Source organism: Aythya fuligula, chromosome 2 (genome assembly GCF_009819795.1).
Source record: "Aythya fuligula isolate bAytFul2 chromosome 2, bAytFul2.pri, whole genome shotgun sequence".
NCBI lineage: Eukaryota > Metazoa > Chordata > Aves > Anseriformes > Anatidae > Aythya > Aythya fuligula.
In genome coordinates, this window is record NC_045560.1 from 60,361,737 (window position 1) to 60,376,658 (window position 14,922).

At 45.3% G+C, this 14,922-nt stretch overlaps 1 protein-coding gene across 3 annotated transcripts in view; it reads left to right on the plus strand.

Moving 5' to 3' along the window:
• Positions 1 to 14,922, plus strand: part of AMPH (amphiphysin) — a 133,327-nt gene that overhangs the window by 86,337 nt on the left and 32,068 nt on the right. For all 3 annotated transcript variants that reach the window (XM_032182092.1, XM_032182090.1, XM_032182093.1), the window contains exons 11-12: positions 4,802 to 4,930; positions 11,086 to 11,193. In XM_032182092.1, coding sequence (XP_032037983.1) covers positions 4,802 to 4,930; positions 11,086 to 11,193 — 237 coding nt within the window. The remainder of the gene's footprint in view (positions 1 to 4,801; positions 4,931 to 11,085; positions 11,194 to 14,922) is intronic.

Below are 14,922 nucleotides of genomic sequence, written 5' to 3' on the forward strand. Positions count from 1 at the left end.
GACTCCACACCTCAGGACTGCCTCCACCAAGAAAGACAGGAGGGTTATTGTTGTTGGAGACTCTATTCTTAGGGGAACAGAGGGCCCTATTTGTCAGCCTGACCCTACCCGTAGGGAAGTCTGCTGCCTCCCTGGGGCCAGGGTCAGGGACGTTGCCAGGAAGCTTCCCAACCTGGTACGCCCCTCTGACTATTACCCTCTTTTGATAGTCCAGGCGGGCAGTGACAACATTGAAGAGAGAAGCCTGAAGGCTATCACAAGAGACTGTAGGGGGCTGGGTCGGTTTGTGGATGGAGCAGGAGTGCAGGTAGTGTTTTCGTCCATCCCTACGGTGGCAGGGAGGGGTTCAGAGAGGACACGGAAAGCCCACCTGTTAAACACGTGGCTCTGGGGCTGGTGCCAATGCAGAAATCTTGTTTTTTTTTGATCATGGGGCACTTTACTCAGCACCTGGCCTGATGGCCGCAGACGGGTCCCTATCTTTTAGGGGAAAAAGGATCCTGGGCCAGGAGCTGGCAGGGCTCATTGAGAGGGCTTTAAACTAGGTAGGAAGGGGGATGGGGCTGAAGCTAGGATTGTTGGGGCTGTGCAGGGGGGAACAATGGCAAGGCTGGAGGATAAGGCAATGGCCCAGCTGAAGTGCATCTACACCAATGCACGCAGCATGGGTAACAAACAGGAGGAGCTGGAAGCCATTGTGCAGCAGGCAGGCTACGACTTGGTTGCCATCACGGAGACATGGTGGGACCAGTCTCATGACTGGAGTACTGCAATGCCTGGCTATAAGCTCTTTAGAAGGGACAGGCAGCACAGAAGGGGTGGTGGTGTGGCTCTCTATATTAGAGAGTCTTTCGAGGTTGTAGAACTCGAGGCTGGGAATGACAAGGTCGAGACCCTTTGGGTTAGGATCGGCAGGGACAACAAGGCTAGTGTCCTGGTCGGGGTCTGCTATAGACCGCCGAACCAGGATGAGGAGACGGATGAGGAGTTCTACAGGCAGCTGACAGAAGTTGCAAAATCGTCAGCTCTTGTACTCTTGGGGGACTTCAACTTCCCTGACATATCCTGGAAGCACAACACAGCCCTGAGAAAGCAGTCTAGGAGGTTTCTGGAGAGCGTGGAAGATAGCTTCCTGACGCAGCTGGTTAGAGAACCTACCGGGGGTGGTGCCCCGCTAGACCTTTTCTTCACAAACAGAGAAGGACTGGTGGAGGATGTGATTGTCGGGAGCTGTCTTGGGCAGAGTGACCACGAAATGGTGGAGTTCACTATTCTTGGCGAGGCCAGGAAGGGGACCAGTAAAACCGCTGTATTGGACTTTCGGAAGGCTGACTTTGAGCTGCTCAGGACACTGGTTGGTGGAGTCCCTTGGGAGGCGGTTCTGAAGGGTAGAGGGGTCCAGGAAGGCTGGGCGCTCTTCAAGAAGGAAATCTTAATGGCGCAGGAACGGTCTGTCCCCATGCGCCCAAAGACGAGCTGGCGGGGAAGAATACCAGCCTGGCTGAACAGAGAATTGTGGCTTGATTTTAGGAGAAAAAAGAGGGTTTATAATCTTTGGAAAAGTGGGCAGGCCACTAGGGAGGACTATAAGGATGTAGCGAGGCTGTGCAGGGACAAAATTAGGAAGGTCAAAGCTTATCTGGAGCTCAATCTGGCTACTGCCGTTAAAGATAACAAAAAATGTTTTTTAAATACATCAACACAAAAAGGAGGACTAAGGAGAATCTCCATCCTTTACTGGATGCGGGGGGAAACTTAGTTACAAGAGATGAGGAAAAGGTGGAGGTTTAGGCTTAATGCCTTCTTTGCCTCAGTCTTTAGCGGCAATACCGGTTGTTCTCTGGATACTCAGTACCCTGAACTGGTGGAAGGGGATGGGGAGCAGGATGTGGCCCTCACTATCCATGAAGAACTGTTTGGTGACCTGTTACGGCACTTGGATGTGCACAAGTCGATGGGGCCGGATGGGATCCACCCAAGGGTACTGAGGGAACTGGCAGAGGAGCTGGCCAAGCCACTGTCCATCATTTATCAGCAGTCCTGGCTATCGGGGGAGGTCCCAGTTGACTGGCGGCTAGCAAATGTGACGCCCATCTACAAGAAGGGCCGGAGGGCAGACCCGGGAAAGTACAGGCCTGTCAGTTTGACCTCAGTGCCAGGGAAGCTCATGGAGCAGATCCTCCTGAGAGTCATCACGCAGCACTTGCAGGGCAAGCAGGCGATCAGGCCCAGTCAGCATGGGTTTATGAAAGGCAGATCCTGCTTGATGAACCTGATCTCCTTCTATGACAAAGTGACGCACTGGGTGGATGAGGGAAAGGCTGTGGATGTGGTCTACCTTGACTTCAGCAAAGCTTTTGACACCGTCTCTCACAGCATTCTCCTCAAGAAACTGGCTGCTCTTGGCTTGGACTAGCGCACTCTTCGTTGTGTTAGAAACTGGCTGGATAGCCGGGCCCAAAGAGTCGTGGTGAATGGAGCCAAGTCCAGTTGGAGGCCAGTCACTAGTGGCGTCCCCCAGGGCTCGGTGCTGGGGCCGGTCCTCTTTAACATCTTCATTGATGATCTGGACGAGGGCATTGAGTGCACCCTCAGTAAGTTCACAGATGACACCAAGTTAGGTGCGTGTGTCGATCTGCTTGAGGGTAGGAAAGCTCTGCAGGAGGATCTGGATAGGCTGCACCGATGGGCTGAGGTCAACTGCATGAAGTTCAACAAGGCCAAGTGCCGGGTCCTGCACCTGGGGCGCAATAACCCCAAGCAGAGCTACAGGCTGGGAGAGGAATGGTTGGAGAGCTGCCAGGCAGAGAAGGACCTGGGAGTGATGGTGGATAGTCAGCTGAATATGAGCCAGCAGTGTGCTCAGGTGGCCAAGAAGGCCAACGGCATCCTGGCTTGTATCAGGAACAGCGTGACCAGCAGGGCTAGGGAGGTGATCGTCCCCCTGTACTCAGCTCTGGTGAGGCCGCACCTCGAGTACTGTGTTCAGTTTTGGGCCCCTCGCTACAAGAAGGACATCGAGGTGCTTGAGCGGGTACAGAGAAGGGCTGTAAAGCTGGTGAGGGGCCTGGAGAACAAGTCCTACGAGGAGCGGCTGAGGGAGCTTGGCTTGTTCAGCCCGGAGAAGAGGAGGTTCAGGGGCGACCTTATCGCTCTTTTTAGGTACCTCAAGGGAGGCTGTAGCGAGGTGGGGGTTGGTCTATTCTCCCATGTGCCTGGTGACAGGACGAGGGGGAATGGGCTTAAGTTGAGCCAGGGGAGTTTTAGGTTAGATGTTAGGAAGAACTTCTTTACTGAAAGGGTTGTGAGGCATTGGAACAGGCTGCCCAGGGAAGTGGTGGAGTCACCATCCCTGGAAGTCTTTAAAAGACGTTTAGATGTAGAGCTTAGGGATATGGTTTAGTGGGGACTGTTAGTGTTAGGTCAGAGGTTGGACTCGATGATCTTGAGGTCTCTTCCAACCACAAATTCTGTGTGATTCTGTGTGATTCTTTTTCAAATTCATACTTACAGTGGAAAAAAATTAGTCTTGGAGTATCACTGGTCTGTCAACATGGATTTCCCTCTAAAACAGAAAATAACAGTATAAGTACTGCTGTGATATATCTACCGATAACTGAAGGCTTATTAGTTGTTATCAACACTGGATTGAGAAGTTTGATGTTTCTAGAGTCATTTTTATTCCCACCAGTATTAGAGAAATAAGAATCAGTTTCATGAAAGGCATCACCTGTAACATGAGAATTGTCGGTGATACTCTGTGAACATATCAAAGACACGAAAAGATTTGTGTTGATGTTACTGATGTTTTCAAAATGGGGTGTAGCTTCTGTGCTGATTGCTTTTTCTACACATCGGAAGGAATTTTATTTTCTAGTTAGTTACATGTGAGCACACCTGTTGTCTTTGGTCTCATAAATGGTGACAACCCAGAGCCTGAATGCTGATCTGATACAAGTCGGTTTAGTCTTATTAGTGCCAATAGTGTTACATCACCTGAAGAATTTTTTTGATTTTTTTCATTTTATTTTGATGGAATTTAAAAATTAGGAATTAGTAATATTCATAGTATAGTAATTAGCGTATTCAAAGTATATTAGTAATTAGTACTATTCAAAGCAATAAGCTTATCATGATTATGTGAATCTCTGGAGATCGGGGCGAATTAGTGACCTAAATACCTTTGAGGTGTTATGGTTCACAGAGATGATATGTTCTTAGCATTAAGTAGGATTTATGAGATAGCAACACGTAGGCATAGACAAAATACCAAAGATACACTGAAGTGATCTGAAGAAGGCAAAAAGCTGTGAAAAGGCCTGTTCTATGAAACACTGCTCTTCCAACTGTGTGTTGCATAGGAAAGGAAGTACCCTGCATTGTGTTTCCATCAGAGAAATTTCAACCAAGAAATGATGTTCTAAGAGGGTTTTGTGTGTGTGTGTTTGGTTTTTGTTTTTTTTTGAAAGTCAGTACATGAAGGTTTCTTTTGAGTCCATTGAAATGTTATTAACACATTTTTTGTGTGTGTGCCATCTTTTACAATTAAGACAAATATAGGACACTTAAAACTTAGGACATGTAAAACTTGAATTGGAATGAATTTGAAACATAGCCTTGCAAGGCTTCCATCAAGGCATCTGATGATGAGCAACCAAAAAGTTCATTTGGCTCCATGGCTTATTCCTACATTTAACGTGAAGCAGCAGAGAGAAAAACCCATCTCAAGCTATTTAGACCTAGCTTAAAGCACTTTATTTTATCTCTGAACTAGTCTGTGATATTTTCGCTGTCTCCCTAGCTGAGGAAAGGTCCGCCAGTCCCACCACTACCTAAGCTCACACCCACAAAGGAGTTGCAACAGGAGAACATCATTAACCTATTTGATGACAACTTTGTCCCAGAAATCAGTGTGACAACTCCATCACAGGTAAGCTTCAGCGGATGGTGAACCATCCAACCTTGCAATCACCTGAAGTTCTCCAAGACTATGGACTTAAGGCTGATCTCAGTGGGGAGGGAGGTGACGGGTTTTTATATTATCTTGAAAGAGTCACATACATAGTATTTTATCTTTGAATAGGTCATGTATGATCATACAAAAGGGCTAGCATTGCTAGCATATAGGAAACATGATTTTTCAAATGAGAGATGAGATTTCCCGGTGAGAAACCTAACTAAAAATACTATAAATTGCATCCATGTTTGAGATTTAAGTGAATTCAGGTTTCATGATAAACAGAAAGCTCATCTAAGATGCTTCTTCTCTAATTCCAAGTGTCTCAAGAGGTATTTTGCAGTGGTCCTTGGTTGTTCCTGTTTCCTTCATCAAAATCATATGATATATACCTTTTCTTTTTTGAGTGATTTTTTTTTAAGGAGCTTCGCTGTCTTAATCAACTCTTTGCAGGTGTAAAAGGCTACTCCAGCTAGATTAATCATTTGTTTGGTTTTGATTAACAGAAACATTAGTTGCATAGCAGAGATGAGATCATAATGACTTTTTATCTCATTATTGTGAAATTTAAAATAATTGCATAGAACAAACAAAAACCAGAGTTGTATAAAATAAATCTGTATAATTTGCATTCAGTTATTCAGATTTCATGCAGTTAGGGTAACTGCTGGTTGTTTAATAATGGACCATTTCTATTATGGTAATTACAGCTCTGAAAATTGAGCCTGTGACTGGTAGACTGTGAAGAAATATTGCAGATCTGAACCTTATGCAGAATGTTTATGAATATTTGTTTTCATGTGAATTATTGTTTTTGTACTAGTTCTTTTGACATCACAGGAGAATGTAGGCACAGCAGTGAAAAAGATATTTTAGAGAATTTGAACATGTGATGTTTTGTTTTCTTGCAGAGGGGAGAAAAATGTGTTGCCTCTTTTCCACAGGGATCTTTTCCATAGAGTTTTGGAAGAGGAAAGAGTTATTCATAGTTAAGCTCTCACACAATTAAAGAATTAATGGCAACTCCCACACTGGGAAGCAGGTACACAGCTGCTGCAGGGCCCTTGCAGTAAGGGGATTGGAGATGGGTTGCCTCATTGTTCCCAGACTTCACAGGAGTTACCACTCTGGCAGTGTAAGGCTTGACATCTGTGGCCAGAGCCAGTGTAACCTGTGCTAGATGTGGCTGCCTGCATTAAATGCTGTATCTACCTAACCTTCAGCTGTCAAGCCAGTTATGGAAGCAGAAATGGAAGCAATTTGCTTTTCCATCAAGAGCTGACACCAGAATAGAGCTTTAAACGAATATAAGTCACATTTCCAAATTTTTTACAGCATTTCTACAAGGGATTGGTATAAAAATGTAATGGCATAATAAAGGTGGGGCATGCTCTTGAGAAAAGAAATCTTTCCCTGGTCTTTCAAAGAAAAAATTGATCTCCCTTCAGTGAGTGATCTATGTCCCTCCCTCCTCCCCAGTCACTGACCTGTGAATGACCTAAGTTATTCCCTGGCCACCTTCTCTTAAATGATCTGCCCTTCTCCCTCCACAACATCCATCCCCATCACTAAAGCAGCCTTACTGTATCTGAGACATATGAATGTGTACAAGAACACACAAATAGTGTGATACAGTAGGTTTTATATCCTCCTATAAGAGAACCAATAATTAAAAATATATTGCACATAAACCACAACAAACGCAGACATTCCTCTTGGTGCTTATGGCATCTCCTGTACAGCCAGAGATCTTTTTTTTTTTTTTTTTTTTGGGGGGGGGGTGGGGGGGGAGGGGGAGGCAGTACAGAGGAAGCTGTCAAATTTGCGTATCTCCTTAATGGTTTGGGACTTCTCAAGGGACCACTGCTGGTGTCCATGGTACTGTCCTCATGCAGAGACACAAAACCAACAAGCTGATGAATAGCACTTTGCTGCTTTGATCCATCTTTCAGAGAAGATTATGAATAGGCCCAAACACTTTTCTTCTCTGGAACACAGAAAGCAAATAGCCTGTAACTGTTTTTCATCTTTCTTTACCGAGCAGCAGTAATACATTTGGTGCTGTACAAGATGCTGAACAAAAGACAGTTCTGCTTGATGCTGTTGAGTATTCAGCTCAGATTCAATAAAGCAGCTCACACTTCCAGTTTATTAATTTTCAAGACTGGATTTAATTACTGCTAAGTAAATGATATGAGAAGATGTGATATCTGGGCAACCAGATGAGAAGATTGTTTAGAAGTGAGTGTTCCTTGCTTTATTTCTTGTTTTTTTCTCCTGTCCCATCACATTACTGCCATGTGTTTGCTATGCTGAGGTGCTGAGACACAGTGTGGATGTCTTTGCAGCTTTGGCTACTAAATTAAAAATCAGATAGCAATTTTCATGGTTAATCAAGTTACTCGTTTTGGACAGCTGCTTAAAAAAATTTTGCTAGTGTTCCAATTACTAGAGTTCACTAGCTTGGACACTGTAGGACTTTATAAAATGGTCTCCACCAGGTGTCTGTGTCCAGAAGTCCTGAAGTGACTAACACATAGCTGAAGCTATTTTAAAGCTTGTACAAAGTCTGTATGGAGAGGGGATGGCAGTTCTGGCAGTGCTTACAGTTTTTTATGCCTTCTCCATCCCTTGTACGTACATATCCATTCAGGGATGCAGCCTTTCCTCTACAACAGCTGTCTCTTTCAAGTATGGTATTTATCCATGCTTTGTAATGCAGTGGTGGAATTAACACAGGGCGATTGCCAGGTGTTCCTGTAATGGCTTTGTCCTTTATGGAAGGATTTCCTGAGGTTCCTCATTTTCCTAAATCTCAGTCTAACTTACACTATCTCACTTACACTATAACTTTGCTTGGGCCTTTGTTCTTAAAGTAACAAGAAGCGTTCTGTTTGTTTTGATCTGAGGGTAACTGATAACAGTAATTTTTGCAGTCAGTGATCAGTAAACAATCACAACAGATCCCTTAGTTGCCATCTTGCAGGACCTAATCAAGACTCCAATTCTATTGATTCAGTCCTCATAAATAACATCTTCATTCCTGAACCTCACTGAGAGTTAACTAACTTCTCCATCTCCGTCCATTTCTGATTATATACTAGCTAATGCTGTGTTATTTCATCAAGCTGTATGACCATATGAGTACTAGTACCTCGAGGGTATATGTGATAAAATCTAAATGTATCAGCTGAAAGACAAAACTGAATGAATGTAATGATGGCCACTGGTGGGGAAGGGTGTTTTGGTTTTGACCTTTTCAAGTGTGAGAACATAACACAGCTTCAGTGGGTCAGACCAGTTATCTGTCATCCCCAAGTGTCCAAAAGCAGAGGTCAAGGAAGAATATAAATTAAGGCGAGCAAAGCTGATTCTCCTTATATTCCTCTCTCCTGAAGTCTTCTTGCCTACAGCCAGTTGCACTCAGGGGTTTCCTGAACATGGTTTCTGCATGTTTAATCATTCTCAACGAACTGCTTATGCACAGATTTTTCTGTTCAGCCTTTCAACACATGTAGGTTTTTTGCATTCACAGTACAGGCAAGGACTCCCCTAGCTGAACTCTGTGCCACATGAAGCAACATCACCTTTTCTTTATTCCACATCTGCCCCTGACAACTTCCCAGCTACCTTCCTTCTTGCTTTGGGGATGTCATAGAGCAGTCAGCCCCTGTGCCTCTCACAATAGCGTAAACCCTGCCTATGTTGCCCAGCTACCAAACTGAAGAATTCCTGGCTACTCCGTTGTTCTCAGCATGGGAGACTTTAAAGAAGTTATTTTGACCCTGTTCCCAGGTGGCTTGTGGCTTACGGAAGCCATTAATTATCTGCAGTTGGAGGTTAATTACCTACAGTTGTTGAACATTTGTTTACAGATAGTAATACTAATTGGGAAAGTTTACATTCTTAAATGTTTTAACAATACATGTAGAACAGCTTTGTTGATTTATTGTCATCTTGCTGTTCTTATGACCGTCCTCTTCTTGTAGACTTCCCCTGCTGTACACTTTTATCAGGGGCAGAAGTTTGAACTGTGTGCACTTTTGGTCTTACCCTGTGTTACTGTTCTTATGTAAGATTATATATGAATGTATGTGTAAAAAAAAAAACAGTATTCCAATGATACCGTTTCCAAAATAGCACTCTAATTCTTTACTACCTATATATTCTATATATTGAAAGACAAGCTTCTCTCGCTGTTCAATAAACACTGAACAACTAGAAAAAGAACAATTAGAAGATTAGGTTCATCTAAGAAGGTACATCTGAAGGTGCACAAGTCCATGGGACCTAATGAGATACACCCCCAGCTCCTGAGGGAACTGGCGGATGTAGTTGCTAAGCCTTTATCCATCACATTTGAGATGTTGTGGCAGTCAAGTTCCCACTGACTGTAAGAGGGGAAACATAACCCCCATTTTTAACAAAATGAAAAAGGAAAACCCAGGGAACTATAGGCCAGTCATTCTCACCTTTGTGCCTGGCAAGATCATGGAGCAGATCCTCCTGGAAAATATGCCAAGGGACATGGAAAACAAGAAGGTGATTGGTGACATCCAACATTGCTTCTTTAAAGGTGAATTGTGCCTAGCAAATTTTGTGGCCTTCTGTGATGGGGTTACAGCATCGGTGGATAGGGAAAGAGCAACTGATGTCATCTACCTGCAGTTCTGCAAAGCATTCAAGACTGTTCCACACGACAAGCTTCTCTCTAAATCAGAGAGATGTGGATTTGATGGATGGATCACTTGAATGGCCAGAAGGTCAAGGGAGGTGTACTCTGCTTTTGTGAGGCCCCACCTGGAGTACTGCTTTCAGCTCTGGAGTCCCCAGTGTAAGAAAGACAGGGACCTGTTGGAGCAGGTCCAGAGGAGGGCCATAACGATGATCAAAGGACTGGAGCACCTCTTCTAGGAAGACCGGCTGAGGGAGTTGGGGTTGTTCAGACTGGAGAAGAGAAGGCTCTGAGACTTTATAGTGGCCTTCCAGTACCTAAAGGGGGCCTGCAGGAAAGCTGAAGAGGGACAGTTTATCAGAGTGTGTAGTGATTGAACAAGGGATGATGGCTTTAAACTAAAAGAGGGGAGATTTAGATTAGATATAAGGAATAAATTAGTTACTACACAGCACTAGAACAGGTTGCCCAGGGAAGCTGTGGATGCCCCATCCTTGGAGGTGTTCAAGGCCAGGCTGGATGGGGCCTTGGGCAACCCGGTCTGGTGGGAGGTGTCCCTGCCCATGGCAGGGGGGTTGGAACTGGGGTCCCTTCCAACCCAAACCATTGTATGATTCTATGAACTAGCAGTGGACAGTACTAAACTTGTTACTAAAACTGAGATGCTTGCCTAGAGTATTTATCATTAGAGTATTAAATCTCAGCAATGGACTCACACTAATTAAAAATTACATTTCCTGTTGAGGGATGGTAATTATTTGCTCATGTTAATTTACAGAGAGAAGGATTTCTAGTGCACTGAAACAATATAGATATTTACAGTGACCTCATAGGCCTTGGCTAATTCATTAATTGAAAACAGAAAAAAAGCTCTAATGTGTAATCCAGTTTTGTAAGAGTAGATCAGGTTACCAAGATTTAGTTAGAGTTACATAAGACATTTCCTAAAGTTTAGTGCTAAGTGCAGCATTAAATGTGAATTGTTATTCTTGTTCAGAAATGAAATTTAATTTAAATGCATTTATGTCCTCCTATGTTGACATATTACTAATGTTTGTGTTTGGGGAGAGATTTACTTGTTAGAATGTGTGGACGTTGGGCACAATTTATACAGTTTTTTAATTTTGGTGTCCACCTCAGAGCACTTAGAAACGTGTTCAGAGTCAAACAGTGAACACTCGACACTTTTTCAAGAGGGTTGCAATTTGTTTAGCCTGAAAAGGAATAAGTCCACTACGCAGAAAACAAAGTCATCATAAAAGTGAAGCTCATAAAAATAAGATTAAAAGCTACACTAAACCTCAGGAAAGTCTTCGGAGCTTCCTCCCATCCTGGATTGTACTGCAGCTTGAAAATGTGACCTTTTTTTGTTTGTTTGTTTTTGTTTTTGTTTGTTTTTTGTTTTTGTTTTTGAGAGATGAGTTTTTCAACAGTTATGTTTCTCTTCTAACAGAATGAAGTTCCTGAAGCTAAGAAAGAAGAATCTTTGCTAGATCTGGACTTTGACCCTTTCAAGCCAGAAGCTGTATCAACAGGAGTAACTCATTCACCCATGTCTCAGGTATCTCTTTGCTTTTGAGGAAAGCACACAAATGCAAAGTACTGTCTATGGTAGGAAAGGTTTGCCTCATGTACTAATGAGCAGTGTATTGGCAGTGTCTGAAACACTTGATCTTCCTGAGCAGCTCTTGTCAAACATATATCTTTCCCCTTTAGTAACCTCATACTTGCTGATATACTGGAGGAAGAGGAAGTTGTCAGGTGGTAAAATGAGTTGTATGCCAGTGAGAATGGTTGCTGGTACCTTGGCCTTGACTTTGGCATGTTGTTATCTTCCTTCTTTAGAACATCTCCTAATGCTAACATTATAATCCTCCACCACCTGTTTTTCTGACAATGTTTCTGACCTAGCTTTGACTTTTCATGTCTGGAAACAGGTGTAATGGGGCCTAGGTCTTATGGAGTCAGCATGCAATTGTTTTGCTGTGATAGAGTTTCCGTACCAAGCAGGGGATATGATCTGAGTGGTTTTGGTTTCATAAATTCATTTTAGACATAATCTCAAGGAAAGCGAGAGGATGGAATAGCATACTCCTTTGCAGGATGTTGTGTTAAAGAATTTTATCATAGAATCATAGAATCATAGAATATCCTGAGTTGGAAGGGACCCTTAAGGATCATCAAGTCCAACTCTTGACACCGCACAGGTCTACCCAAAAGTTCAGACCATGTGACTAAGTGCACAGTCCAATCTCTTAAATTCAGACAGGCTCGGTGCAGTGACCACTTCCCTGGGGAGCCTGTTCCAGTGTGCAACCACCCTCTCTGTGAAGAACCCCCTCCTGATGTCAAGCCTAAATTTCCCCTGCCTCAGCTTAACCCCGTTCCCACGGGTCCTGTCACTGGTGTTAACGGAGAAAAGGTCTCCTGCCTCTCGACACCCCCTTACGAGGAAGTTGTAGACTGTGATGAGGTCTCCCCTCAGCCTCCTCTTCTCCAGGCTGAACAGGCCCAGTGACCTCAGCCGTTCTTCGTACGTCTTCCCCTCCAGGCCTTTCACCATCTTCATAGCCCTCCTCTGGACACTTTCCAACAGTTTCATGTCCTTTTTATACTGTGGTGCCCAGAACTGCACACAGTACTCGAGGTGAGACCGCACCAGCGCAGAGTAGAACGGGACAATCACCTCCCTTGACCTACTAGCGATGCCGTGCTTGATGCACCCCAGGACACGGTTGGCCCTCCTGGCTGCCAGGGCACACTGCTGGCTCATGTTCAACTTGCTGTCTACCACAACCCCCAGATCCCTCTCTTCTAGGCTGCTCTCCAGCGTCTCATCGCCCAGTCTGTACGTGCAGCCAGGGTTTCCCCGTCCCAGGTGCAGGACCCGGCACTTGCTCTTATTGAACTTCATGCGGTTGGTGATCGCCCAGCTCTCCAACCTATCCAGATCCCTCTGCAAGGCCTTTCCACACTCATTCGAGTCCACAACTCCTCCAAGTTTGGTGTCATCAGCAAACTTGCTCAAAATACCTTCTATTCCTACATCCAGATCGTTTATAAAAATATTGAAAAGTACCGGCCCTAAAATGGAGCCTTGAGGGACCCCACCGGTGACCGCCCGCCAGCCTGACGCAGCTCCATTTACCATAACCCTTTGGGCCCTGCCCGTTAGCCAATTGCTCACCCATCGTATGATGTTTTTATTTAGCTGTATGGTGGACATTTTATCCAGTAGGATCCTACGGGAAACCGTGTCAAAAACCTTGCTGAAGTCCAAAAAAATCACATCAGCTGGTTTCCCTTGGTCCACTATACGGGTGATCTTATCATAAAAGGAAATCAGGTTAGTTAGGCAGGACCTACCCTTCACAAACCCATGCTGGCTGGGACCAATGACTGCTTTGTCCCCCAGGTGCGCCTCAATAAGTTCGAGAACCATCTTCTCCATGATTTTACCAGGCACTGACGTGAGACTGACAGGCCTGTAATTGCTAGGGTCTTCTTTCTGACCCTTCTTGAAAATCGGCACAACATTTGCCAGCTTCCAGTCTACCGGGACCTCTCCAAATTCCCAGGATCGTTGAAAAATAATTGAGAGAGGTTCCGCGATGACGTCCGCCAGCTCTTTCAGCACCCGGGGATGAATCCCATCCGGACCCATGGACTTGTAGGGATCCAGGTGGAGTAGCAAATCCCGCACACGTTCAGGGTCGGTTGGGAGTTTGTCATCCCCACCGTCCCAGCCCTCCAGCTCAGGGCACCCTGGGTCCCGAAGCCCATCATCGGCATTGAAGACAGAGGCAAAGAAGGCGTTAAGTGTCTCTGCTTTGCCTATGTCATTGTCTGTGAGGAGACCTTCCCTATCAAGGAGTGGCCCTATGTATTCTTTAGTTCTCCTTTTTCCATTCACATATCTAAAAAAACCCTTTTTATTTTCTCTCACAGACACAGCCAGCTTCAACTCTAGGTGTGCTTTGGCCACACGAATTTTCTCCCTACAAACACGAACATCATCCCTGTATTCTTTCCATGGCACCTGGCCCTCCTTCCAGTAGTGAAACACTCTCTGTTTCTGCCTAATCTTCATTAGAATGTTCCTGGTCAGCCATGCCGGCCTCCTGCCCCGCCTGCCTGACTTGCGATATTTAGGAATTGCCTGATCTTGTGCTTCTAGGAGGCATCGCTTAAAGAATGACCAGCACTGGTGGACATCGAGGCCTTCAAGAGCAGTTTCCCAGGGGACCTTGCTGACTAGTTCCCTGAGCAGCCTGAAGTCTGCTTTCCCCATATCTAGGGATGAGGTTTTGGTGGCACTTTTCCTTCTGTCACCGTAAATTTTGAACTCAACCACTTCATGGTCGCTATGACCAAGGCAGCCACCAATCACCACATCTCCCACCAGACCCTCTCTGTTTTCTAGCAACAGGTCTAGGAGGGCTCCTTTCCTAGTTGGCTCCGTTAGCACCTGCACCAAGAAGTTATCATCTAGGTGCTTCATGAACCTCCTGGACTTGCTCGTGTCAGCCGTGTGGCACTCCCAGTTAATGTCTGGCAAGTTGAAGTCCCCCATAAGGACAAGGGGAGTTAATCTCGAGGCCTCTCTTAGTTCTGTAAAGAATAATTTATCGGCGCTATCGTCCTGGCCAGGCGGTCTGTAATAGACTCCCACAACGACATCCCCTTGATTCGTTCGTCCCTTGATCCTTATCCAGAGGCTCTCAACTTTGCCATTGCCAACCTGAAGTTCCACACAGTCCAGCCCCTGCTTCACATACATCGCCACCCCACCACCTCGCCTACCCTGCCTGTCCCTCCTGAAGAGCCTGTAACCATCTATCGCAACACCCCAGTCACAGGACTCATCCCACCCCGTTTCGCTTATGCCGATGATGTCGTAGTTGTGGGACTGGGCCAGGACTTCTAGCTCATGCATTTTATTCCTCATACTGCGTGCGTTCGTGTAGAAGCACTTCAGGTGCGTCTCCTTACACTCAGCACCTTGTGGATCTGACCGAAGGACCTCACTGGCACACAGCCCCTCTGATTCTAGCATACCATCCCTTAGGTCTTCACCGGCGTGCCTGGTTTTAGCCCCTTCCCCCTTCGACTCTAGTTTAAAGCCCTATCTATCAGCCCTGCCAACTCCTGACCAAAGATCCTTACCCCTCTCCGAGAGAGGCGCATCCCATCCGGTGCCATCAGGCCTGGTGTAGCATAGACCTTCCCGTGATCAAAGAACCCAAAGTTCTGCTGGTCACACCAGTCTCGAAGCCACGAGTTTATGTGA